The 27,818-nt window shown below is 37.3% G+C and overlaps 1 protein-coding gene across 1 annotated transcript; it reads right to left on the reverse strand.

The window, feature by feature from the left end:
* Window positions 1–587: 587 nt before the first annotated feature.
* LOC107851992 (exocyst complex component EXO70A1) lies at window positions 588–27,818 on the reverse strand (the record flags this gene model as incomplete). Its single annotated transcript, XM_016697036.2, is given in 12 exon segments — window positions 588–989; window positions 1,208–1,354; window positions 1,438–1,547; window positions 2,456–2,555; window positions 2,649–2,846; window positions 4,718–4,923; window positions 6,122–6,334; window positions 6,406–6,544; window positions 8,906–9,160; window positions 9,996–10,201; window positions 13,155–13,250; window positions 27,601–27,818. Coding segments are annotated over 12 exon segments (2,006 nt in total), but the record flags the coding sequence as incomplete, so codon positions are not given.

Here is a 27,818-nt window from a genome sequence, read left to right on the forward strand (position 1 = left end):
CAAAAACTACAGCCCCAACACTACGAACCAGAAACTCTAGATCCAAAGGAGCATTCCCCTATTACTACCGCCGCGCTCCCACCCCCTAACCCTCTACCCTAATCCACGTTCAATACAATATAATATTCAATACAATACAATTCTTATCTGATACCTATACACAAGTATAATATAATTGTGATGGATACATTTTTATTCGACAATGATATATTTTTATTGATATTTTATACAAATACATATTATATACAATTTCTATAAACATCACATACAACCTTTAACATCAATAATTATTCAGATATCACACATAGATGCAGTGATTCACTTAGTAGCTGCTATTTCATTTTTATCTCTTTGCATTTGATGTAGAACAGCTTCTGGTGGAGTAGTGTGATAATCTCCATTAGAGTCTCTGATAACACCTCTAATACCACCATTGTTGTTTTCCTTACAAAAGGCTCCATCACTATTTAACTTATAAGATCCAAAGAGAGGGGGAGGGGGGGTGGGGGTTTTACCAAGTGGTAGTCGTAGTATATTTATATTTTTGGGCATGCATGATAAACTTAGTAGACACAGTGCTATATTAATTTTTGAAAACAAAATTGATTTCGATTTAACCAAATATGCCAAAGAGCAAAGGCTTAAAGTTCAGTCCATTGTAACCAGAGATGATTAGAAGGAAATACTGTAAACATACACAAACAAAAAAATTGGAGATACTTGTCAAAAAATTGTGTAAAAAAGAAAAGAAAAACTCTTTACAATAAGACATAAAGGCGTATATGATGGAATAACGATTCATAATTTCTATACAAAACGTTAAGAGGACAATACGGCAGAATGCAGATGGCTAGCTTTTTTAGTCTGAGGTTCACCGTTTTGGCTCATTCAATGTCTTGCCCTCGAAAAATTCACCAAGCATACGTTCAAGATCTTCAGCGGAGTACCTGATATACTTTTGGGGGTTCTTACCGTTCTCTACCATGGGCCTATGGCAGAAAATACGTTAAATTATCAGAATGAGAACAGAAGTAATCATACAAGGAAAATATTTACCAGCCAAACTGATTTGGTATGAAGTTTGAAGCAATGTATATTGGATGCTATTAATGATCAATAGTTCTGCTGAGATTCCATGTTAAGAGTTCCGCCAAAAAAGCATTGTAGGAAAAGATAAGTACAAACATAATCAACTAACATATCATACCCGAAGCGCTTGATGAAAGATCTGTATGCAGGCAGTAGGACTTCAGCAACTGCAAGCCTCAATGACTCTCGTAGCTCGGTGTCTGGGACTGTCCATTGACTTTGTCTTTGATGAAGATCCTCAAATTGAATATTGAACGTCTTCAGCCTGTAAAAATCAACCAAATGCTAAGTGGACTGGAATGAAGATACTTGATCATGAAGTTAAGTCAGCTAAAGAAATTAAAGAACCTTTCTTTTACAAGCGCTCTTGAAACTCCACTGCTATTTTGCCCATCTACACCCATAGAGTTACTGCCCCCAGATGATGTTAGCCCTTGAATCGAGAGGCATGACAGAATCTACTTCAAAATAAAAACGAGTTATTGACTATGCAAAACCTATCTTCTCAGATAATTTCGGTCACTTTTAGAACCCCGCCAGGAGAAGACAAATCAAAATAATCATGGTAATTGGACGGAAATACCAACGAACAAAATACAAAAAGAAGACAACCATGCATAAAAAGAAAAGCAATGAGTAGGTTCTCTGCAAAAGTTTAACAATCTCATAGTTTACACACTGATGTAGACTGCAGAGATAACTCATACCACATGTTAAAGTGTCAAAGATTTTGTGTTCTCGTATTTTGCCAATATGCTTCCATCTATTTGAGAAGCATTAGCTACCTGTTATATTTAGGAGTACTCCCTTGTAGAAAGTCACATTTTCGGAAATATGAAATTCAAAAGAAAGCTTCTTTAATACCAACTACTACGCCTCAGTCCCAAACAAATTGGGGTCGGCTTATATGAATCCTCACTTCTTTATTTGTATTATGAGGATTTGTCATGAATTGGCAAGCCTTATGCGGACTTTCAGCCTACGGGCTACCACAATCCTCCTTTATACGTGTCTGGGACCAGCAATGCAAGAAAGCTCACACAGGTGGAGTTCTAACCACAGATAAAATTACATAAAACATAATGTAACTCGTAAGTCATGGAGTGAAATGATCAGTTTGAACATAACAAATGGAGCTGCAAATACAAGAAAAATCACGAAGATAATACCCACACGTCATCATATCAAAAATCACTCACTTTGGTATCATCACTAACTTAACTTCATCTTTATATAGCATTACAAATTTTGCTGATCAGAGAGTAAGCTCAGATTTAAAATGTTGCTTCTCAGTGTCTCTATTCTCTTCCTTGTTTCTTCTTTTTGAGATAAGAAGTAATGGTGAGGGAGGCAAAAAAATCAATACCTTTCCCCAAGCAATTCTTTTATATTGATTAGCATGTTGCTGTACAACTCTCCGGTGTCTTTGAACCCAATCATCACCCAATAAATCCTTGGCTTCGGACCTAGAAGGAACAAATTATAAGCACCGATTTCCAAGTAAACATATACGTACTACTGAGGCTGTCCCCGAGCTACGTAGAGTCTATGCAACAAACCTGCGAACAGATCTGACCATGTAGTGAATATTGTTCATAAGGAACAAGTTAGTCAGAGCTGGGTCTTTATACTGCTTAGATTTCCCATCCAAATTGGTTTGAAGAGCCTGCATTATGCGCATTGTGACAGCAGCAAGTTGAGAATTTGAGTCTCCATTTTCAAATTCTTGGAATAGTTGTTTTAATGTTGATTGATAGCTGAACAAAAGGACCCAAGCAATTCATCAGGAAATTAACTCAACAAAGACGGAGAACGAAGCTACACGCACTTCTTTTTAAAAAAAAAAGACAAAGAATAAAATGTAAGAAAGCCACTTCTGATTCTTTTTTCCCGTCCAATTTTTCCTTTAAGTCAATACATTGTTCCAGAAGAAAGAACCATGCAAGAGAAGAGAAGCACTTTGAAAATGACCTCCCAAGCAATGATTGCAAATAAAACTCTATGGTTATATTTATTTTCTAACAGAAGCAGACTTAATTGTTTAAGCACAGAAGAGGTGTAAGCTGGGGACATCCGCATGCATATCTAACAAATATTTTAGCAAAACAAAAGCACTTTATATCCTTCATTTCAGATATAATAAAGCACGATGCATTCTAGCTGCTAAAACTAAATAGAAGCAACAATAGCCACTCCACCCACAGAAACCGGTGTATAACTATATAATGCATGAGTAACGTTTGATACATGCACTCTATACAAATGGTCAATCCCTTTCACTCTATTCTTTCTGTATCTCAATCGGTTGGGATAGTCGTATGTAAATTATGAAAATCTTTTTGCGAATTATTTGTTATAATCCTATTGCCTCTCTCACCTCATACCCCCTTGTATGGTTTTTTTCCTTCTACTTTTTGCAACCACTGCAGAAATTTCTTACCTGGTAAAGTGTCTTTTAGATCACTGCATTCCAAGTGCTCTTCGAATAGTAATAAACTCAATCTGCACTTTAGCACATTATTCTGGAACCCGATATCAGAACCTGATAAACAGTCTTACGATCAATCTTCGCTCAGAAGCAATATGCCACTCAACCACACATTTATGCTTATGAGATATGTCAATTATGAGACATTTCTGACCTAATGCCTTATTCCAGACCAGCAAAAGCTGTACCCCACCGGACCCACCCTCTCATTAAGCAACCATTCAAGTTCCAGTTCATCAATAATAACACATCCCAACAGATCCTATCAGTTCATTATTGAGCTTCAAAACCTAGCTTATTATCCTACAGGAGTCTACTTTTTGACAAAACTATTTTATTCCATCATACAAACAATAGGAGTAAAAGCTATAAAAGCACAAATGTGTCACAAAGTGGATATAGCACCGGTGCTGTAAAATTCAATAAAAAGATCATCTCGTTCCAATCTTCCATCCGAGGTGTCCTTCACCACCAAGCACGCAGGAGTTGGTGTTGCTCCGTAGCACCCATATATCAAGCATTTAGAACAATAGACCATACAGTCTGGGCTCTTGTTCCTTTCTCACTCCATTATGTCCAATAGCATAGCTGTTCTTTACCTTTTATGCACCAGCCAACTCACATCAAGCCAAAGCCTTGATTTTGACAACTGCTTTACAGTCTTGTGATGCAGAAACTTGCAAGTTCCTTGATATTTTATGATCAATTTTGCATATAAATTCACATAGTCAAAATACTCTTCCACTCTGCTTTTGTGAGTGTGTAATATTTTTCTAATTGAATCAGGACCTAAGGCTATTCCTATACCTTACTTCTAGATCAGTATATTCGTAACTTGTCTTTCTGACACATTTACTCGTGATACCATGAACATCCCATAAACTTTAAATTGAGCATCTGGTTCATCCACCTTCAGAGGAAAAAAATCAAGAACCAGAATGCAAGACATTGTAGTTTGAACTAGTTTCACACTGTTCTCCCATTTACGGATAAAACTTATATTACGGAACATTAAGCTGGTAAAGCGCACTACAAGTTGTCTTACAAGCTAGTGAAAAAACATGGTCCAATAATATCAACTAGGTAGAAGCTTCCATTGTATATAAATGTAAAAGACATCATTTAGTTGAGAAACCTTACTCAAACAGAAACTTCACATAATTAATCACATAGCTCGTCAAGGGATGAACAGTTCCATCTGAGACAGCAGTTTTGGTTGCATCTTTCTCAACAGCTTCTTCAAAGTCACGAAAGGTTTCTTGGGCTGTCTGAGCAAGTCGCTTTGACAAACCAAATGCAGATTCCCTTATTTCGTTGCAAGATTTACCTTTAAAAAGTAATTCAATCTGCATAAAATCCACATCATTAGTATGTGAATCAAATCAGAAAGCTGGAAACAGATTACAGAGTGGACGAAGATGAAATATACACCTAAAACATTGTGGGATGTATTAGAAAGATATAGGATTCAAAACAAATGCAGTAGACCTCTAAGAGAGGCCTATTTAAGCCAACATAAGCTCAAATATCACTCAACAGAGAGCGAAGAACAACATCATAGCAGGCTAACTAAGTAAACTAAATGCTTACACCCAAGGCCTATTATATGCACTCATATATAGCAAATATAAACACACACATACACACACACATACACATACATATAGATATGGAACGAACTGTTTAAGTAACAAATGATCACAATTCAGTATCTTATTCCTTATTTATGTTATGCCATATACCCTGCTTCATGTTTCATTAAGCTCCTGTTTACTATCCTTTATCTTGAGCCGGGGGTCTATCGGAAACAGCCTCTCTACTTCTTCGGAGGTAGCGGTATGGACTGCGTACATTTTACCCTCCCCAGACCCTACTTTGTGGGAATACAATGGGTTTGTTGTTGTTGTATGATCATAATTCATTATTACTACATCAAAGAACAAGAAATTCAAAAAAAAAGAGAGAGAGAGATTGTTGGTCAGCAAATGTGTGCTTATTTCACTTGCACACATTTTTCTAGGAGGGACTGATGTTCCATTTGCTATTGTCATGTCACCACCAAGTTATCACACCATGCAAAATATCATTTGGACCATATCCATTTAACAGTAACCAGTCTTTCAGCAATAGACTAGCATAACTTGAGATTATTATATGTCAGATAGTGGGCAGCTTTTAAGCCTACAAGTATAAAGTAAGATGGCACAACCGCATCGATGGCACAACCGCATCGAAATCCATTACCACCTCATGAAAGAACCAGGTGTGTGTTTTAACATGTTAAAATTTGCTTAATCGATCAACTCATATGCGTCAAGTAACGTAACACCCTCAGTTAAAGAGCACCATCTGGGTCTACTGTCTATTGACAACTTACTTAACCTATACTACATAAGATACTAATTAAACCAACTGCCACGACGTTAAAGACATTGACACCTGATTCAGAACTTGAACAACAAAGGTTAACGATAATTTAGATCGAACTTTACCACTTTGCTACAGTGCAATAAATCAAAGCTTGTTGCTACTAAAGTTTCATACCTCTGAGTGAAGTTCCCGCATTATTTCATACATATCTAGAAGCACAAACAACTTCTCAGGTGATCTTTTGCTTTTGGCAATTGCATCACCAAAACTAAGCAGCACAGCAACACTCCCAGTAGTTACGTCAGCAAAGCATTGATCTTTGAGCTGCTCAAATCCTTCAAACATCTGATCACAAACTTTTCGCTCAGCAGCAAATAACAATTTGACCTGTTTGATTATCATAAGACAGTCAAATGCCAAATATTTTTCAACTTAAAGAGGAGCTAAAGAAAACTTACCGCAATCCGCATAAAGTGAATCCAATTGCCAATTTTAAATTCAAGAACTTCCCACTGCATCTTCTGAACATCATCTTTACTAAGTTTTTCCACTCCCAACTTGCGAAGACTTTCTTCCAGAACAGGAGAACGTGTATCCCTATGGCAGCAATTTATAAATTGAACGAATGAGAAAAGAAGGCAATAGATGAACTAAAAGAAGTGCCAATTTAGAATCTGTAGCATTAGCTTTAACAGAGAATTGATCTTAAAGCACTGCAAAAAGGTCAAGCCTACTTGAATCTGTTATTGGAAATAAGGAAGATATCTATCATGCAGAGGGAATCTTCAAATACGTACTTTGACCCGATGGCTTACCGTTCTTAGCTTCAATTACGTTGAAAAAGATAGATAATGATATTTTTGCTCTAACTGTAGGCTTGATCAATACTGAGCTAAGGCTCAGTCATTAGTGATGCATGGTACTGGGTTCTGCCAAAGGTGCATAGTGGCGGTGGTGGTGTTGTGTTACTGAAAAGGAGATAAATAGAGTAGAGGTGAATGTATGAAGCTTCAACTATGGAAAGGAAATTGAAAAGGGAGAAAAACTTTTATGGATTTTTTTGGTGATTTTGAGATGAGAAGGTGAGGAGGTGCTTGAGAGCAGCAATGGGGTGGCAGCAGCAGTGGCACCCCTTACGTAGCTAAGGTTTGTTTTGGTTTTAGGTTGATGAGAATGATGATGACTCGTGCCATGATTTTATCTTACATAGAATGGATATGTTATCCATGTCCAGGCAAGTGAGGAACTCAAGAATACAGGTGTTTAGTTGGAAAATCACGAAGTTAAGAGGCTGGCTTTACAAAATAGAGCAAGTAGATGTGTCAATTCGGATATCAACTCTTCTTTCTTTCTTCTCTCTTCATTCTGACTTACCAAATGAAAGTTTTTGTTCACCACCATCAACAATAGTATCGATGTCGGGTCGCCACTCCCTTGGGAATGCATATCTTATCATGGATGCCAATGCATCCGCAATTTTGACAGTAACCAGAATCTACCTATATGTATATCTGCTATTTGGTTGTTTTCAATGATGGGATCTCTGGAGCAGCAAGAATTTTTCTTTCTAATGTCCATGAGTCACTGAATCTCTAAATGGGTAAATAGTGACACCAATAATGACATGAGTACGGGACAATCAGCTGAGGCTGCGGAAATTTTAATGCTTCACAGCAACAGTTTGCAGTTAGGGTGGGATAGGATACCTTTGAAAAACAAGTACAAGGCCACAGTAGTAGATTTATTTCTTTCAGCAGATAGATTTACTGCACTGAATGATCGAACAGCACCACATAATACCCAGGGACATTTAATGTTCAGAACAACATAAGAATCACATGGACTTAGGGATGATAAATCAGAAATGTATAGCTGAAAAACACTTAGCTATAGTTTTTGGAATAAAAAGAGTACTCTGGACTGTCATGTTCAGTTTTGACCTCCAGATTAATTTAGTTAGAATTAAGTGAAAATTATATTTTCTGATAAAAATTAAGTGTTGGATTACTGTTGGAACAAATAATTAAGTAAATAAAAAAGTATTCTCTCTGCCAGCTCAAGCTTTAAGATGAGATCGTCTAAGTTACTCGGACTCTCCACTTTCGGTGTCGCACCCATGTCGACACAACATGGGTTTGGGTGTGGGTCAGCTGATTTTAGGTTCTTTGACCAAAATCGACTGGGAAAGTCCGGACAGATTTAAGAAATTCTGAAAAAAACAAAAACTAATGTGAAATTGAAGAAAATGGAATACCTTGTATATAGAAATTTCTACGTTATTGCTTTTTCCTTTTATCTTATTTCAGGATTTTCTTCATGAACCATATTTCCTCCTCAAGTTTTCCACATGATATCTCATAATTTATGTTTTATAACTCTTATCTAGATATTTCAATTATTTTTTGCCGAATTCCCGCTCCCGCATCCTTCCCTAGATCCATATCCCCGAATCTTTAAATTGAGACCATGAAGGATCCGACCTCTAGATCTGTACCCGTATCGGACACCTGCACCCGTGTCCGAGCAACTTAGGAGATCGTCACATATTTCTACCTTGTAACAGAAGGCAAAGGTCCTGGTTTCGAGTCCCACTGTCACCAGTTACAAAAAAATCTCTATGTACTTTGCCCATGAAAAAGTAGCAGCCCCGCACATGAGGGAATGTGTTGAAGAAATTAAGGAAAAACATACTCTAACAAATTCAGCTTTAGTTTAAAAATGAGATGATCGATCACACATTTCTACAATTACTATTTAAGAATATTGGATCTAGATCGATCAACAACAATGAGGAGTAAGACACTATCAATGCAATTATATTTGTCCTTTTTCTTTGTTTCTTTTAGTTTCCTTATTTTTGGTTTCAGCTTTTTACAGCAGTGGATGGATCTAATATAAAATGTTGATTGATCAGCATCACATAGTGTAGTACTTCTATAGTTGAAAACAGATATTTACCTGTATATTTTTACCAGCTGCTGTTGATGACCAGCTTGAACCATCTGTTGGGATAGATCATGCAATAGCGGCAGGATCCTTGGAGGGATAAGAGTTGGTGGTGTATAGACGGTATTATCTGTTCCATTATTATGCTCACCATGGCTACTGGCCAAATGGCTCTTACTGTTAGAGTCCTGATCTCCTGGTGATCCAGATGATGGTCGCATAGAATTTGGAAGGCATTCAAAAAGACGTTCTGGTTCAACAGGTTTGCTGAAAAAGCAGAACTCGGGTTTAGTCAAAGCTCAATTGAAATGTACAAAGATACACGGCAAGTAAAGAATAACAGCATACACATGGAAAAATTTAAAGCCAACCACATTTCACCACTGCTCAGATAGCAGAGGAGTACAACGTCAAACTATTGCAAAGCAAGTGACAAATAACAGTGTCGCCAAAACATATATATAGCCACCAACATTTCCGCTAGAACTTATCATAATACACAATACAGCTTACTACTTTTAGGGGGAATGCATGATGCAATCTATGACGTAGAGGTGTTTGGGGCTTAACTTTTACCAATAGAGCAAAGCTTCATTGGCTAAATATATTCAGTTTACATAGATGCATTGACAGGTGAATATTGAGAACATAAAGCCCAAATATGCTTGTGAAAAAGACAAAAACATCTTTATGAGAAGGCTAGTCAGAAAATGCCTGAATCTCAAACCCAAAAATGTTATTAATCCTCAATAACAGCCTGCATATAGGCCAACTTGAAGAGTAAATGAATATTTCGTTTTCCATATATTGCTACAGCTATAATTTACATGAAAGATAAGAAGTACACTACAATCCACTATAACCAGTGATATTTGAATAGTTAGACGTTGATAACTCTGCAAATAAGGATAAAAGGATTTAGTTATTTATGAATAAAGAGAACAACAGAAATGCATGGAAGAATGGGATAAGGTATCGAGATAATATTATGAACGATGTACTTTTTCTGTTTTGATGATAAAGGGTATTAATTTGCATAGTTTACTTTCTCTTAAAAATAACAATAACAATAACACATTAAATGGTAAGAATATCTACGAACCTGTAAGATGACAAAAGCTGCTTAAACTCATCTTCAAGCTTTGAAATAGCCTTAGCAAGTAAATTATTTGCGTTGTTGAGCACTCCATCACTACTCTTGAAGCTTTTGTTGTTGTTGAAGAAGCGAATATTGTTTCTCAGTTGCTCAATTGCTTCAAGGTAACTTTCTAGGTCCTCATGTGGGCCTTTAAGTATTTTCGCCTCCGCCTACATGTGATGGAATCATGAGCTCAGCAGCTCCAATTTGAAAAAGAGTATTCCAAAAATTAACTCAATTTTGCACCTAATCGCAGGGGAGGTCCTGCGGAAAATAACTCAACACCAAGATGATAAAAAGCTTAATACCTCTCATTCATATTACTTTTTCAATATGAAAGATGAAAAGAAATGAAAAATCAAAAAGTTGTTTTATTGAAAACCCCAATTGTGATATCCCTTCGTTCTTACGTTACACCTCGGAACGCACCCTTCTGCATTAACACTGTCAGGTTCTCTGTTCTCATAAATGGAGAACCTGTGGGTTTTTTCCTCCTGTAACAGGGTGATCCTCTATCCCTTTCCTTTTCATTCTGTCCATGGAGGGTTTTGATAGTATGATGAATTGCACTCCACAAAAGATGACTGGGGGTCTCAAGTTTGTGGTAGAGCTGGGGAAGAACTGGAGATGTATCATCTACTCTATGCAGATGGCACTGTCATTTTCTGTGAACCAAAGGCTGAAAAAATAAGTTACTGATGCTGCTAGTTTTTGAAGCTTCAGCAGGTTTGAGGGTCAATTGGAGTAAAAGCAGTTTACTCCCATCAAGGAGGTCCCAAAGTTTCAAGAACTGGAAAGCATACCGAGGTGCAGAGTGGAAGCAAGCATAAGACAGTGGATATTTGGGAAGGCATAGTGGAAAAAACAAAAAGAAAGTTAACAAGGTTAGGCTCAATACTTATCACTTGGGGGACGACTCCCCCTGATCAACTCTGTGTTAGATACTCGCCCTACATATATGACGTCATTATTCCCTATCCCATTCATTATTATTGGAAAAAGAAATAGACAAATTGAAGAGGAATTTTCCATGGCAAGGCTGCAAAGAAGGGAAAGGTTACAATTTGGTGAAATGGGATATAGTGCTACTTAGTAAAATAAGGGATGGATTGGAATCAGAAACCTAAGACTACACTACAGAATAATAGTCTCTTGATAAAGTGGCTTTGGAGATACAATGGTGACAATAATTCTCTCTCGAAGGAAGTGATCAGTGCTACTTGGCAAAATAAGGGATGGATTGGAATCAGAAACCTAAGACTACATTACAGAATAATAGTCTCTTGTAAAGTGGCTTTAGAGATACAATCGTGACAATAATTCTCTCTCGAAGGAAGTGATCAAGGCAAACTTTCGTGAGTTAGGGCCTTGGTGCACAAACAAAGTCACAAAACCTTCTGGGGTTGAAGTGTGGAGATCTAAAGGCCCTGATGGAAGCAAATCTGAAACTCAAGGTGGTTAACTGGAACAAGATTAAATTCTGAAAACAAGGATGGATTGATCAAACCCCTCTGATGGAATCATTCTAAGATTTGTTCACAATTTGTAACAACCCTAAAGCAAAAGTGTGACTGTTGGACACCCCATGGGTGGGACCTGTCTTTTTAGTCGATTTCTGAATGATTGGGAAATGAAAAGGGTGGCATGATTACTAGAGAAAAGAGGAGGCTCCAGCGGCATCTCAATAGTACCAGATAGAATTCTTTGGAAGCATAGCAAGGATGGGTGTTTCTCAATCAACAACGCATAGAAATGAAAAATGCATGATTTTTCAGGTAGGCCACAACACCAATGGAGCTTAATCTGGAAAAGCTTGATACCTACTAAGGTGAAGTGCTTCATGTGGTTAGTGTCAAAGACAGTTTGCCACACTCAAGAAGTGCTACAAAGGAAAGGAATGCAGTTAATGTCCAGATGTCTTCTCTGTAACAAAACAGAGGAGACAAACAAAAACGTGTTCATTGCAGGTTTACTGCTCAACTTTGGGAAACTTTCCTTGGAATAACAAATACCAAATGGATCGTGCCTGAACAGACATCAGATCTTCTAATCTTCTAAGTTACTGGATAAAAGGGGAGGAAGTAAAAATCAGAAAAGATGGAGGAGGATAATACCACCCTGCATTTGGTGGACTGTGTGAAGAGAAAGAAACGGGACGTGTTTTGAGGATAAGTCTAATTCCATTCAGAAAGTAGAATGGAATTGTATTGTATCTTAGGTTTTTTGGTGTAAATAGTAATGTATAGAAGAAACTGATCAAATTGTAGATTTATTAGGCTCTCTATAAGTTATTGTCTTTTTTCTAGTTATCACTTTTGGAGGTTGCTAGCATACGCTTGAAGTTGAGGAATACAACCTTACCCGTTTCAAAAGAAAAATAATAATAACAGCAGTACTACTAACCATAAAGCTTTCGTCTAGTGGTAACAGGGCTAGTGTGATGTGTGAGTTAGGCACATACACGAATCTGAATCATGTTGCAAGCAAAAGTCTGGCATTTACATACCGAGGTTCCAACCATGCAACCACCGGCCCCCGATGATTAATCGGTTATCAATAAAACTACATTGCAATGGACTGCAACTATAATAATATTACATTGCAACGGACTGCGCTATATATCCAGCAAAAATCATCTTGAAGGCATCTTTCGACTTTCATACGCAAAAATCCTAACCTCTTTTTCCTGTTCTATTGATAAACATGTTTTACTGGTAAAAGCGCAAGTCAATTGGGGTACTATTGTCAAGATTCAAAAAATTGGGGAACTATTGTAAAATAAATTTAGCCTCAAACTACTCCAGCTTTATTCTAGGATACGTATAGATAATTCCTGCTGGTGACAACTGAAATTTATTGTAAAACTAGGCACTACCCACATCATCTCCATATAAATGTTAAATAGGAATCGAACTTATGAGCAACTGATAGATTAGTTATTTTTATAAACTGATCTCCATACTGCAAGGGCACCATTCATAGGGAAATCCCAAAATATTTCAACAGATCACAAATAAAACACCAAAACTCTGCTATTAAATGCATGTCATGTTTAGCAGAAGCCAAACAATCTTTCTGCCAGAATTAGACAATCAGTGACGCATATCAGAAGTTAAAGCAAACCTGACGAGAAAGATCAAATTGGGACAGTATAACATCTGCGGCCTTCAAAGTCCTATCAATGTTTTCATGAGCCTTCCTGATAGCATGAGTCCTAATCTACAAAGAGCAGATTGAGTACCAGTCAATAAATGGTAAAACTGAAAAAAGAACAAAAATGTCAATGCAAACAAATTAGCAAGTCTTGACCAAAATCAGTAGTGAGAATTCCAAACAGCCTGGCTGGCTAAAAATGGAAATCATGAAATGACAAATAAACCCAAACTCATCTGTTTCAACATTCAAATCCTATCAAGCAAGAATCACTTTAGTTCCCAAGTCGAGTATAGACGGCCCTGCCCCCTCTTCCCCCAAAAATAAAAAAAGAAAAATCAACAAAAGCCGCACTTTGCTTTCAATTTTCATGTATTCATTCTTTTCTACCAACATATCCAAAATTTGAACTAAAAAGTTCTTCTCTTACCAATTTTTTTTTTTTTTTTTGAGAAATTGGTAACTGTTTCTATTTCTAAAAGACAGTACTTAGGTTGTACTGAAAACCATATTTACATAAGGAACTCTAAAGATGTTGTCCCATCCCTGTAATGTATCTAAGACATCAATGATAGAGACAGTATCGTAAGAGTATGCCTGATTACACCAAAAACTCAAAGTCAAGATACAATTTAGTTTGATTTGCTGCACATTACTCTCCCTATTCTTAAAAACTCTGAGATTCCTCTCTTGGAATGATTCTCCGGTTGCTTCTGTTCTTCACTTGTAATCCTGCCTCTTCCCAACTGTATAGAGCCTCTGAAATTCTACCGGGCATGGACCAGAGATGCTTTTAAGCCTTAGGAATAAGCTCCACAGTTGGCCAGTGACTTTGCATTGGATGAACAAGTGACTGACTGTTTCTGCAGTTTCCCCACAAAGAAAACATCTAGAGCATAGTGGGATCCCCCTCTTCATCAAATTCTCCTGTGTCAACACAGCTTCTTTAGCCAGTAACCATACAAAACATGCCACTTTGTGTGGGATCTTCGCTTTCCATATGTGTTTCCAAGGCCAATTGGGTACCTGCAGATTTGAGTGATGCAGATTTGAGTGATTCAGCTTCCTGTACGCTGCACTTACTTTAAATATCCCTTTACTATTCCCCAATCATTGCAATATGTCCTGACCTATCCCCAAACCACTAAAATGATCAGTGATGCTGAAAATTTCTGTTACTCTTGGAATTTCCCAGTCCTTTAAGTGCCTTTAAGTGCCTCCTGAATACAAAATTCCACCCTTGAAGAGTCCATAATTCAGCTATAGTACTCTGCTATCGAAGAACAAAACTGTGAATATCAGGGAAGAGTGTCTCGAGATTTCCTGCTTCATGCCAGTCATCCTTCCAAAATCTAGTTTTAGTACCATCTAACCACTTCGATCTTGATGTTAGATTTGAATTCACTCCTTAATAATCTAATGGACTTCCATAATCTAACACCGTAAGGAGTGGAAACTTCCTTTGTCATCCAACTATCAGCCTCTTCATATTTTGCTTTAATGACTATGCCCCATAAATTCTGATTATCATTTGAGTACTTCCAAAGCCACTTCATCCTCAAAGCCTTGCGCTGATTCTTCGGATTCTTGATCCCCAAACCCTAACTCTCTTTTCATTAATCATTGTTTTCCATTTGACTACGTGGTACCCCCTCCTTTCTCTGTTCCCTTGCCATAGAAATTTTCTCCTGATGCTATCCAGCCTATTGATGATTCCTGTTGGGACGGGAAATAAAGACATCATGTATGTTGGAAGTGCATCAAGAACAGAGTTAATTAGAGTCAATCTTCCATCCAAAGAGAGATATTATGACTTCCACCTTGCTTGCTTCTTCTCACACTTCTCAACCACCCCATTCGATTGGGCCCCCAAAGGCATACCCAAGTAGGTCGTTGGGAAAGTACCCATTTCAACCCTAAGAATTAACTTCAAAGTTTCCACGTTTGGCACTTCATGGACTGGATATAGGAAGCTTTTAGCCCAGACATACCTTCAAAAATAACCAAAATTAGTCTTAGGATCTTGAGTTGGTCCTCTTCAGCATCACAGAAGATCAAGGTATAATCTTCTTCTGCATCACAGAAGATCACGGTATCTTTTTTTTTTGGTTTTCCATTCGGTGTCCGGTACCCGCATTGGAGCCCGACTAATCCGAATTCGCGCCGAATAGGGCCCCATTCGGGGGGTAGCGCTCCCAACGGAGTTTTCTCCATGCCAGGTCGAACCCTCGACCTCTGGTTAAGGGTGGAGCAGTCCCATCCACTGCACCACAACCCATGTTGGTAGAAGATCAAGGTATCACCTGCATATTGGAGATGGGTTATCTCTAGACTTAACCTTCCAGCTCTAGCAACTTGAAAACCTCTTAACCACCCTTCTCCGTGTGAAAATACAAGAGAAAAATACTATTGAATTGTTGTCTACATAATTACATTGACACCCAATTTATAGACACTTCAATACAATCCTTTTCAAAGTAGGATTTGGTATACTTTTTCCTATTTCTACTCATATTCTAACACTCCCCCTCAAGCTGGTGCATACAAGTCATATGTACCTAGCTTGTTACAAATGTAATTAATACGAGGACTGGTGAGGGACTTGGTGAAGATATCTACAAGTTAATCACTTGACTTCACAAATTTTGTAACAATATCTCCCGAGAGTATCTTTTCTCTGATAAAGTAACAATCAATCTCTATGTGCTTGATTCTCTCGTGGAACACTGGATTTAGATGCAATATGAATGGCTGCTTGATTATCACATACAAGTTCCATCTTAACGGTTTCTCCAAATTTTAGTTCTCCCAGCAATTGTTTGATCCAAACCAACCCACAAGTTGCTGCAGCCATTGCTCGATATTCTGCTTCGGCGCTAGATCGAGCAACCACACTCTGTTTCTTATGCTTCTTACTTTTCCAGGACACCAAATTACCACCTACTAAAACACAATATCCGGATGTAGAACGTCTATCAGAGAGTGATCCTGCCCAATCAACATCGGTATATCCAATGATAAGCTCATGGCCTCAATCTTCAAAGAGTAGTCCTTTACCTGGAGATGACTTAATATATCGCAAAATACGAACTACTGCATCCCAATGACTATCACAGGGGAAAGTCATAAACTGACTTACAAGACTCACGGGAAAAGAGATGTCAACTCTGGTCACTGTGAGATAATTCAACTTTCCAACCAACCGCATATACCTTTCAGGATCACTAAGTGGCTCCCCCTGTCCTGACAAAAGTTTAGCATTTGAATCCATAGGAGCTAAGTTGCTCGGACTCTCCAAAAACGTTGCCGCACCCGTGTCGGATCCTTCAAAAATACACTATTTTTGGAGGATCCGACACACACCGTAGACATTTTTTAAGAGTCCGAGCAACTTAGCATAGGAGTGTCAATGGGTCGACATCCCATCATTCCTATCTCCTCAAGAATGTCTAAAGCATACATGCGTTGAGAACAGTGTTTTGGACGGCGAAAGGCAACAAAAGGCGACAAGGTCCCGCCTCGCCGCGCCTTTTGAATGTACAGCGACAATTGATATACAAAAATTAAAATAATATATAAATTATCAAAATTTCAATAACACTAATATATTAAGAAATATTTCAAGTCAAAAATTAAAAATAGGGGTGGGCATGGTACGGTACGGTATTTTAAACTTCGATTTTCGGTATCTAAAAGAACAATACCATTACCATACCAAATTAGTTCGGTATGGTTCGGTATTTTTAAATTCGGTTTCGGTATTTTACGGTATGGTAATTCGGTAACCATACTTTATTTGATTTCTAATTACATATATTCATATAAAAAAATTATAACTTTAAATTTTAAAAACATCTCAATCATGTTAGGCTAACAACTATCTTTGTTAATCAATTACACAAATAACATTTCAATCATGATTGAATAGTCCAAGATGCAAACTCTGAACAACAGTACCTAAAAGCATAGTACTTCTAAATAATAAGCTTCCCAAAAAATTTATTTCTTAATAAAAGCTACTTTTATGTTCAATTGGCTAATGGATGATATATAAATATATTTAATAATCTTAAATATAATATATATATGGGTTTTATATGCTATTAAAAAACTTCGGTACGGTATTTCGGTATTTATTGCATAAATACCAAATACCAAAATAATTTAAAATTCTCACCAAATACCATAACATCCATACTGCGGTATAAAAAATTTCGATTTCGGGCTAGTATTTGGTATATACTATACCATGCTCACCCCTAGTTAAAAATAGATAGTAGATAGATACTAAAAGTCTAGAACTTGAATGACTCAACAATCCAATATCCATAAAACAAGCAATACTAAAACTTTAAAGTTTATTGAGACGCCATTGAAATTGAAATAGTTGTTAATGATCAAGACATCAAGTCATTTAATTAGTATATTACTATCATACTATGTTAATTGAATTCTATATAAGTTATTAAAAAAGAAATTATATAATAAGGCTACAAAGCACAAGTTTACTGGTTACTATTACAGTAACAGTGTTTAAGTCTTTAAGACAAGTTCACTGTTACAGAATACAGTGGAAGGATAATAGAAGAAGAAGAGAAAAGAGGAAGAAAAAAAAAGCAACAACGTACAAGTCTAATTGTTGGATTAAGAAGAAGAAGAAGAAGAAAGAAATAAAAAAATAGAAATCAATAGTTCACTGGCTCACTGCTTACTGGAGTCACCGGTCGTCGGAATCAAATTTGTGAGATGGATAGTAGCAGCCGCAGTCACCACTGAGCAAGTTGGTAGAGCCAAAATGTGTAAATAAGCCCTAAAATTAGTCTATATACCCAAAACCCCAAATTTTAAAAAAAAAAAATTAAAAGGCGACGCCATTGTCGCTTTGCCGCCTCGCCTCGCCATGTCGCCTTTCTAGCAAAGGCGATGCCTTTTGATTTTCGCAACGCCATGAACTGAAGAGGCGACCAGGCCTCGCCTCGCCATTCGCCATTGGCGACATGGCGAGCGCCTTTTACAACACTAGTTGAGAAATAACAATACCTAATCTGAACTATGCAACCTCAACACCTAGAAAGTATTTCAGTCTGCCGAGGTCTTTAGTCTGGAAATGTTGAAAAAGATGTTGCTTCAAGTTAGTGATACCCTCTTGATCATTGCCTGTGATAACAATATCGTCAACATAAACAACCAAATAAATACACAAATTTGGTTCAGAATGGAGATAAAACACTGAATGATCAGCTCCACTACGAATCATGCCAAACTCCTGAATCACTGTGCTAAATTTTCTGAACCAGACTCGAGGGGATTGTTTCAAACCATAGCGTGACTTGCGCAATCGACATACAAGGCTTCTACACTCCCCCTGAGCAACAAACCAAGTGGTTGCTCCTTATAGACTTCTTCCTCAAGATCACCATGCAGAAAAGTATTCTTGATGTCTAACTGATAAAGAGGCCAATGACGAACGGCAACCATAAAGAGAAAAGACGGGCAGGTGCTATTTTAGCCACGGGAGAGAAAGTGTCACTATAATCAAGCCCAAATATCTGTGTATACCCTTTGGCAACAAGGCGAGCCTTCAGCCGATCAACCTAACCATCTGGACCAACTTTGACTGTATAAACTAAACGACAACCAACCGTAAATTTATCTGCAGGAAGGGAAACAAGCTCCCAAGTACCACTCGTATATAAAGCAGACATTTCATCAATCATAGCCTGTTTCCATCCTGAATGGGAAAGTGCTTCACTTGTAGACTTAGGAATGGAAATAGAGGACAAAGATGATACAAAAGCATAATGGGGTGATGACAAATGATAATAACTCAAGAAAGTATAATGTGGGTTAGCATTACGAGTGGATCTTATACCTTTTTTAAGATGCAACTGATTGGCTAGGAGAAGGCAGGTTCGCAGTAGGGGAAACGTCAGGTGAATGACATGAATCATCTAGGACTAATGCTGGACGCAAACAGTGGTAATAAGTCAAAAGTGGAGGCACTGCAGCTGGAGATGGAGAAATAACCATAGATTCTTCAAAGATTAGCGTGGGTAAGACTGGAGGTATGGGTAAAACCTCAGATATATCAAGATGAGCAGAAGATTTATAGTAAGGTTGAGATTCAAGGAATGTGACATTGGCGGACATAAGGTAGCGACACAGATCAGGTGAATAGCATCGATATCCTTTTTGAACTCGAGAGTAACCAAGGAAGACACATTTGAGAGAACGAGGGGCTAATTTATCTTTCCTGGGGCAAAGTTATGAACAAAACACGTGCTCCCAAAAACACGAGGTGGGATAGAGCAGAGATGTGACTGAGGAAATAGTATGGAATGAGGAACCTGATTCTGGATCAAAGATGTTGCAAGATTCCTGGAATATAAAATGATAGACAGCAAGTCGTTTGTCTCCCAAGTGCAGGAACTGCAAGTGAGCATCCATGATCTCCTAGCGGAAGGTATGATTTTGACAAATACCTTTGCTGAACAATTTGAAAGTGTTCTTAATATTCACATAACCTTTATTGTTGGTTTGATCGTGAATGAAACATTCGAGGATGAATGTTCCCAAGGGGGAGATATTGTAATACCCCGTAGTTTCCTAGATTGAATTCATTCCTAGAATGTTAAGGAATAGCTTCCAAATTTAAAAATATTTATTTAGTGTGGAATTTTCTAGATTTAGACATCCCAGTGTGTGATAAATTGAATAATCATTCCATCAATACCAAATTCGCCCAAATCTGATACTCGGTTGAGTAGTTAAAGCATTATTAAGTTGACATGGGATTCAATGAGAAGAGTGCGAGCAGTCTCAATGAGATGCCTATTTTTCCTTTCTGCTATACCGTTCTGCTGAGGGGTGTATGGGCATGATGTTTGGTGAATGATTCCTTGATGAGTCAGGAACTCCTGAAACTGGGAGGATAAGTATTCTGAGGCATTATCACTACGAAAAGCACGAAGAGAAACACCAAATTGGTTTTGTATTTCGGCACAAAAACTTTTGAATATAGAAAATAACTCGGAACGATCTTTCATCAAGTAAACCCAAGTACATCTCGAGAAATCATCAATGAAAGTAACAAAGTAACGAAATCCTAAGGGTGAACTGACTCTACTAAGACCCCAAATATCAGAATGAACTAATGAGAAAGTAGACTCTGAACGACGCTCAATACTACGTGAAAATGTAGCACGGGTGTGTTTCCCAAGTTGACACGACTCACAATCTAATGTGGATAAACTAGACAAACTAGGCACCATCTTTCGTAGCTTGGATAGACTTGGATGTCCCAAACGTTTGTGAATAATGCCAGGAGGGTCTGTAACGGAGTCGTTTGTCCCGTTTTGGGGTCCTGCATTAGAAAAGAATCATCAAAAAGAGTTATACTACAATGAAGGGCACGTGTCAAACAACTAACAGATGCAAGATTAAAAGGACAACCAGGGACATAAAGAACAAAGTCTAGAGTCTAAAGTGACAGAAAATAGGGGGTTTAGCTTGTCCAACTCCTTTTGGCTCTGTTCGGATCCCATTGGCTAAAGTAATAGCAGAAAGAGATTGTGAATAAACAATATTAGTCAGAAGTGATTTGTCACTAGAAATATGATCAGAAGCACCTGAGTCCACAACCCATGATCCAAAGGTAGGAGATTGTGCAATTGAGGCTATTGGTAGAGATATATGCTTATTTGCTCGATACTGAAGATACTCATTATATTTCTTGTCAGATAAATACACCCATTGATCACCTGAGGTATTAGACTGAGCAACATAAGCATTTTTAGTTGGTCGACCATGCAAAGAATAGCATATTCCACGAGTATGTCCAAGCCTATTACAATAACTACACTTAGGTCAAGAATAACATACGCCACGAGTATGTCCAAGCCTTTTACAATAACTACACCTAGGACGAGATCTTTCAAATCGACCTTCCCCTCGTCGATTCTTCATGGACTGTGATGTTTGATTTTCTGATCTTCTCATTAAAGGCTCAGATTTAATCATAGGACTTGAACTTCCAATTTCAATATTTTTTTAGCCAAAAAATATCATGCCCAAAAGATATCTTGGTAATTTGACTTGAAAATACCAAGAATCAAATCTGAATTTCTGAAAAAAAATCCCTGAAAAAAAAACTAATGTCGCCGAAATTAGGGTTCTGGCGGTTGGAATCCCATAATAATTGTCGGAATCTGGAATGGAGAAAGTGGTCGGAGTCAGAATAGACCGGCAACCCCAACAGAAAAAGAAACAACTCAAAAATAGTCCGGAGATGGGCCGTAACGCAGATCTTGCCGGAATTTTTGGATTCCGGCTGGCGCATGGAGGGTAATTTTCCGGCGGTTTTCGTCGGGTTTTTGTCGTCTGATCTTTCCGATCTCTTGGTGGTGTTATATTTTTCACACAACTCACAAAATAAAAAATTGACCCAAATCAGTCGCCGGAATTGACGCACGGTGACTGAGTTATCTTTTCTGATATTTCTCACCAAGCTCTGATACCATGTGAGAATATAAGAGAAAAATATTATTAAATTGTTGTCTACATAATTACATTGACACCCTATTTATAGACACTAAAATACAACGGTGACTGAGTTATCTTTTCTGATATTTCTCACCAAGCTATGATACCATGTGAGAATATAAGAAAAAAATATTATTGAATTGTTGTCGACATAATTACATTGACATCCTATTTATAGACACTATAGTACAATCCTTTTCAAAGTAGGATTTGGTATACTATTTCTATGTCTACTCATATTCTAACACTCTGCATGCAATCTTGATCAAATTGTTGAGTCCCTCCATAACTAATATGAAAAGGAAAGGAGATAGAGGATCACCTTGCCTAAGGCCCTTTTGTGCACCAAAGAAACCTGCCGGAGATCCATTTACCAACACTGAGAAATTCACCGAAGAAATGCAGAATTTAATCCACTGTCTCCATTTGAGGCCAAATCCCATCTTCTCTAACATACCCAAAAGGAAGCCCCAATTGACATGATCAAATGCTTTCTCAATATCTAATTTGCATAGAATTTCGGGTTTCTTCAAGATTAACCTGGAATCTACCGCTTCATTAGTTATGAGAACAACATCCAAAATTTGCCTCCCTTTAATAAAAGTCAATTGTTGTGAATCAACTAGCTTGGACATCACTCTTTTCAGCCTTTCAGTGAGCCCTTTTGAAAATATTTTATACATACTGCCTATCAAACTGATAGGTCTAAAATCTTTCAATTCTTTGCATCTTTCTTCTTCGAAATATGAGCTATGAAGGTAGCATTGAAGCTTTTTTGAAACTTCCCTTGATCATAGAAATTTTGAAAAGTCTTCGTGATATCATCTTTCACCACTTCCCAACATTTGATGTAAAACCCCATCATGAACCTTATCAACTGCATATTGCTTTACACACTTGAGAATCTCCTCCTCATTAAATCTTCTTTCTAGGTCCTCCATTTCCTCCCCTGTCAGCCTTGGGCAATTTAAGAAGTTGCTGGTAGGTCTCCACTAAACTTCTTCTTAGTAGAGTTTCTGATAAAACTTTACTATTTCCTCTAATTCTTCTTGGTTCTTGGACAATGTTTCCCTGAACTAGTAGTTGGTCTATGTTGTTGTATCTCTTATGTGCATTAGCCATCTTAGTGAAAGAACTTGGTGTTCTCATCCCCTTTCTTTAACCAAAGAGATCTTGATCTTTGTCTCCAATAAATTTCCGCATTCTTTATTAGACCCTCCAGATTTAGGAGTAAAGATGCCTTTTCCGCTGCTTCATCTTCTGTTGATGCTCTATCAGTAGCAATATTGTCCATAGTGGCAAGCTTTTCAAGTACATTCTTCTACTGTTGGCCTATGTTTCCTTGCTCGCTTCTACTCCATTCCTTCAATTTGTGTTTCAAGGCTTTTAATGTGGATGCAAGGATGTAGTCAGGTCGCCCTGTATAATCAAATGAGTTCCACCACTTCCTTACTCTATCAATGAAGCCTTCTGTCCCCAACCACCAATTTTCAAATTTAAAATAGCTCTTGTTTTCTTCTATGAACCACCTTGAAGAGTGATCGAAGAGTGATCTATATTATTCTCTGCAAGCTTTACTATTTCAAGTTGCTAAAAGCATCGTCCCATTCTTGAGATACCAATATTCTATCAATTCTTGAGGCTATCTGATGGTTATCCCCTTTGAACCAGGTGAACTTGGTATTTTCCAGTTGGAGATCAATTAAATTCAGGTCCTCAATCAAATTAGAGAACTCCCTCATCCCTATTGCTCTTAATACAATTCTTCTTTTCTGAAACGTGTCTGGACACATTGAAGTCACCATATTTAGCCCATGGACCTTCTCTATTAATGCTCTGATAGATCCAATTTCTTCCCAAACTAGTCTTCTTTCCACATAGCAATTAGGTGCATATATCCTGCAATTGTGATTCAAATTTACAAGTGAGAGTATATGTCCGTGTCTCTAGTAATTCTCCCTTCCATATTCTACTATCCCAAAGCACCATTATCCCTCCTCTTGTCCTACTAGCCTCCAAACATGTCATTTTATCCATCAACCCACCACCACCACCACCTTGTTTGCACTACCAGCCCACTTACATCCCCCTGTAGTGCAGTTTGGTTTCCTGAAGACAAATGATGTGTGTTCCAATCCCCCATAATGTTCTTGATAACCCTCCTCTTATCTCTACTATTCAAACCCCTTACATTCCATGATACTAGCTTGAATTGCATCATGTAATAGCTAAGACATTTCTCCCCTTTTCTCTAACCCCACCGCTCTTGAATTTCACATCAAAGGCTACTAAATTTTTCAATTCTGTAGAGCCTTTGAACCTTGTCATCTTACAAACCGTTGTGCCATCTTGATGTTTGGCTTGTCTAGCACTATCTCCATCAGGAACATCAGGAACGTTAGTTAGTTGTAAGAATTTTCAATCAGCTCAATTGGCTCAAAACGGGAATCATGAAATGACAAACAAACCCAAAATCTCATCTCTTTCAACATTCAGATCCTATCGAGCAAAAATCACTTTAGCTCCCAACCTAGTATAGAATCCCTATCCCTTCTCGAGCATGCACTTGTTTTGAGTGCCTATTTATTTTCTATCAGCATCTATGGATTCATCACAAGTCAAAATATGGTTAGAGCCTCACCCCAACCCCACCCCACCCGCACCGCACACAAACACCCCCACCCTTCTCGAGCATGTACTTGTTTTGAGTATCTATTTATTTTCTATCAGTTTATGGATTGATCCAAGTCGAATATGGTTAGACCCCACCCCAACCTCAACCCCCAACCCCAATCCCACCACACCCACACCCCAAATAAAAAAAACAACAACAACAACACAAAAAGATCATGCTTTGCTTTCTTTCTTGTGTTCACTCTTTTCTACTAACATAATCAAAATTTGAACTAAATTTCTTTTCTTTTCAATCAGCCCAGTTGGCTCGGAATGGAAATCATGAAATGACAAACAAACCCAAAACCTCATCTCTTTCAACGTTAAGATCCTATCAAGCAAGAATCACTTCAGTTCCCAACCAAGTATAGAACTCCCACCCCCAAAATAAAGAAAATCAACAACACCAACACAAAAAATCATATTTTGCGCATCCAAGGGTGTGGCCTAGTGGTCAATGAAGTGGTTGAGTGGTTGCGAACTATGGGGTCTCAAGTTCAAATGCCAGCGCAGCGGAGACAAAGCCACTTAGTGATTTCTTCCCATCTGTCTTGGCCTTTGTGGAAGTTACTTAGTAACAATGATACCTGTTACTTGCAGGAGGTGATGGACATCCCATAGAATTAGTCGAGATGTGCGCAAGCTAGCTCGGACACCACGGTTATCAAAAAAAACATACTTCGCTTTTAATTTCTCGTATTCATTCTTTTCTACTACTAACACATTCAAAAATTGAACTAAAAAGTTCTTTTCTTTCCATTTTTCTCAATTGGGAACGCTCAAAATGGAAATCAGGAAATGAAACACAAACCCAATCTCATCTGTTTCAACATTCAGATCATATCAAGCAAGAATCACTTTAGTTCCTAGCCAAGCATAGAACCCCCACCCTTTTGTATCAACAGTGTGGTGGGGGGAGGGGGGAGAGGGTAGCGAAGATGGATTGGATCGATAGGCGATTCTTATGACTCTTCTTTCTCCCCTACCCCACCCTCAGAAAAAGAAAAATCAACAACCCCATCAAGACAAAGACCCCACCCTCAAAAAAAGAAAAATCAACAACCCTATCAAGACAAAAAGATCATACTTTTTCTTTCAATTTCCTCATATTCATTCTTTTCTACTAACAGTCTCAAAAATTTGAACTAAAAAGTTCTTTTCCTTTCCATTTTTCTCCATAAGGAACATTAATTAGTAGTTGGTAGTTCTATTCCTTTTTACTTGTCACTGTTTCCTTTTTCCTTTCTGAGAGTCAAACAATATGAACTTTGGCTAACATTTTAGGAAATATTTTTTAATCAAATTGTTATGAAACAAGTTGCAACTTATAGTACTTTTCTTACAATTTTTGAACATCCAAATATTAATTTGAATATATTTAATTAATTTAATCTAATGTAGCTTTGACAATTAGTCAAATTGACTCTCGATAAGCAAAACGTGACAACTGAAAGGAACAAAAGGAGTAGATTAAATTCAAGAACATGGCAATCTTCAATTAAAACAAAAAAAAATCAAACTACTTCCTCCTCTGTGCCTTTTTACTTGTCATTATTTCCTTTTTGAGAGTCAAAGCAATATGAACTTAGACCAACATTTTAAGATGTAATTTTTTTTATCAAATTGATATGAGACAAGATGCAACTTATAGTACTTTTCGTATAATTTTTGAATGGTCAAAATAGTTTGAATATATTGAATTAATCTAATCTAATTTAGCTTTAAAAAAATTAGTCAAACTGACTCTAGATAAGCAAAATGTGATGAATAAAAAGGACGGAGGGAGTAGATCCAATTCAAGAACATGGGAATCTTCAATTGCAACAAATAAAAGCAAACTTTCAGGAAAAAGTGTTGTATTTGTTTTGATTTCCTACTTATTTTCAATCGGTATCTATGGATCAATAACTATTCGAAACATGATTATAGCCCCACTCCCACCCCCCACCCACCCCCACCTCACCCCAAAAAAATGAAAAATCAACAACAACAACACAAAAAGATCATACTTTGTTTTCAATTTTCTTGAATTCACTCTTTTCTACTAACAACAACAACAACAAACCCAGTGTATTCCCACATAGTAGGGTCTGGGGGTAAGATGTATGCAGTCCATACCACTACTTCTGGAGAAGTAGAAAGGGGCTCTCTTTTCTACTAACATACTCAAAATTTGAACTAAAAAGTTCATTTCTTTCCATTTTTCTTCATAAGGAACATTAGTCAATAGTTGGTCATTGCCACCAAATTTTCTAGGTAAGATAAAGTACTCCTTCCATTACTTTTTACTTATCATTGTTTCCTTTTCAAGAATCAAACAATATGAACTTTGCAACATTTTAAGATGTATTGGTATGAGAAAAGTTACAACTTATAGTACTTTTTGTATACTCCCTCCTTTTAAAAAGGAATGACCGATTTTCTTTTTTAGTCCATTTCAAAATGAATGACCCATTTCCTTTTTTGATAGTAATACTTTAATTTCAACTTTACACGTGGCATGCTTAAGAACACAAGATTGAAGGGCATTTTGGTACATTTGACACAATTTTAATTTAGGACCACAAGAATCAAAAGTCTTGTTTATTTTCTTAAACTCCGTACCAAGTCAAACTAGGTCATTCTTTTTTAAACGGAGGGACTAGTTTTTAAATATCCAAATTTTAATTTGAATATATTGAATTAAGCTAATCTAGTTTAGCGTTGAAATTTAGTCAAACTGACTCTCGATAAGCGAAACGTGACAACTAAAAAGAAACAAAGGGAGTAGATCCACTTCTATAACATGGGAATCTTCAATTGCAACAAATAAAATCAAACTTTCAGGAAAAAATGTTGTACTTGCTTTGATTGCCTACTTATTTTCTATCGGTATCTATGGATAGATCAGTAGTGAAAACATGATTATAGCCCCACTCCCACCCCCGCCTCACCCAAAAAAATGAAAAATCAACAACACTACCAACACAAAAAGATGATATTTTCTTTCAATTTCCTCATATTCATTCTTCTCTACTAACATATCCAAAATTTGAACTATAAAGTTCATTTTTTTTCTCCATCAACAACATTAGTCACTAGCTGGCAGTTGCCACCAAATTTTCTTGATAGCATAAACTAGATCCAATTCAAGAACATGGGAATCTTCAATCAAAACTTTAACAAACTTTAAAAGAAAAAAAAAAAGGAGGGGTTTGTTTACCTGAGTGGGACGCATAGCAGTTTCAAGAGCAGAAAGACGATGATCAAAAGAACCCAAAATAGAAACCATGTTATCTGTAATTGACTGACTTTTCTGTATTGCTTCTCTCATCACTGCTGCTCTTTCACTTAATATATCAACACCCATTACTACTACTCCTCCACCATCTGTGTTTCTTGGCATAATACCCATTGAAGAAGAAGAAGAAGAGAGAGAGA

Source organism: Capsicum annuum, chromosome 12, assembly GCF_002878395.1.
Source record: "Capsicum annuum cultivar UCD-10X-F1 chromosome 12, UCD10Xv1.1, whole genome shotgun sequence".
Taxonomy (NCBI): Eukaryota; Viridiplantae; Streptophyta; class Magnoliopsida; order Solanales; family Solanaceae; genus Capsicum; species Capsicum annuum.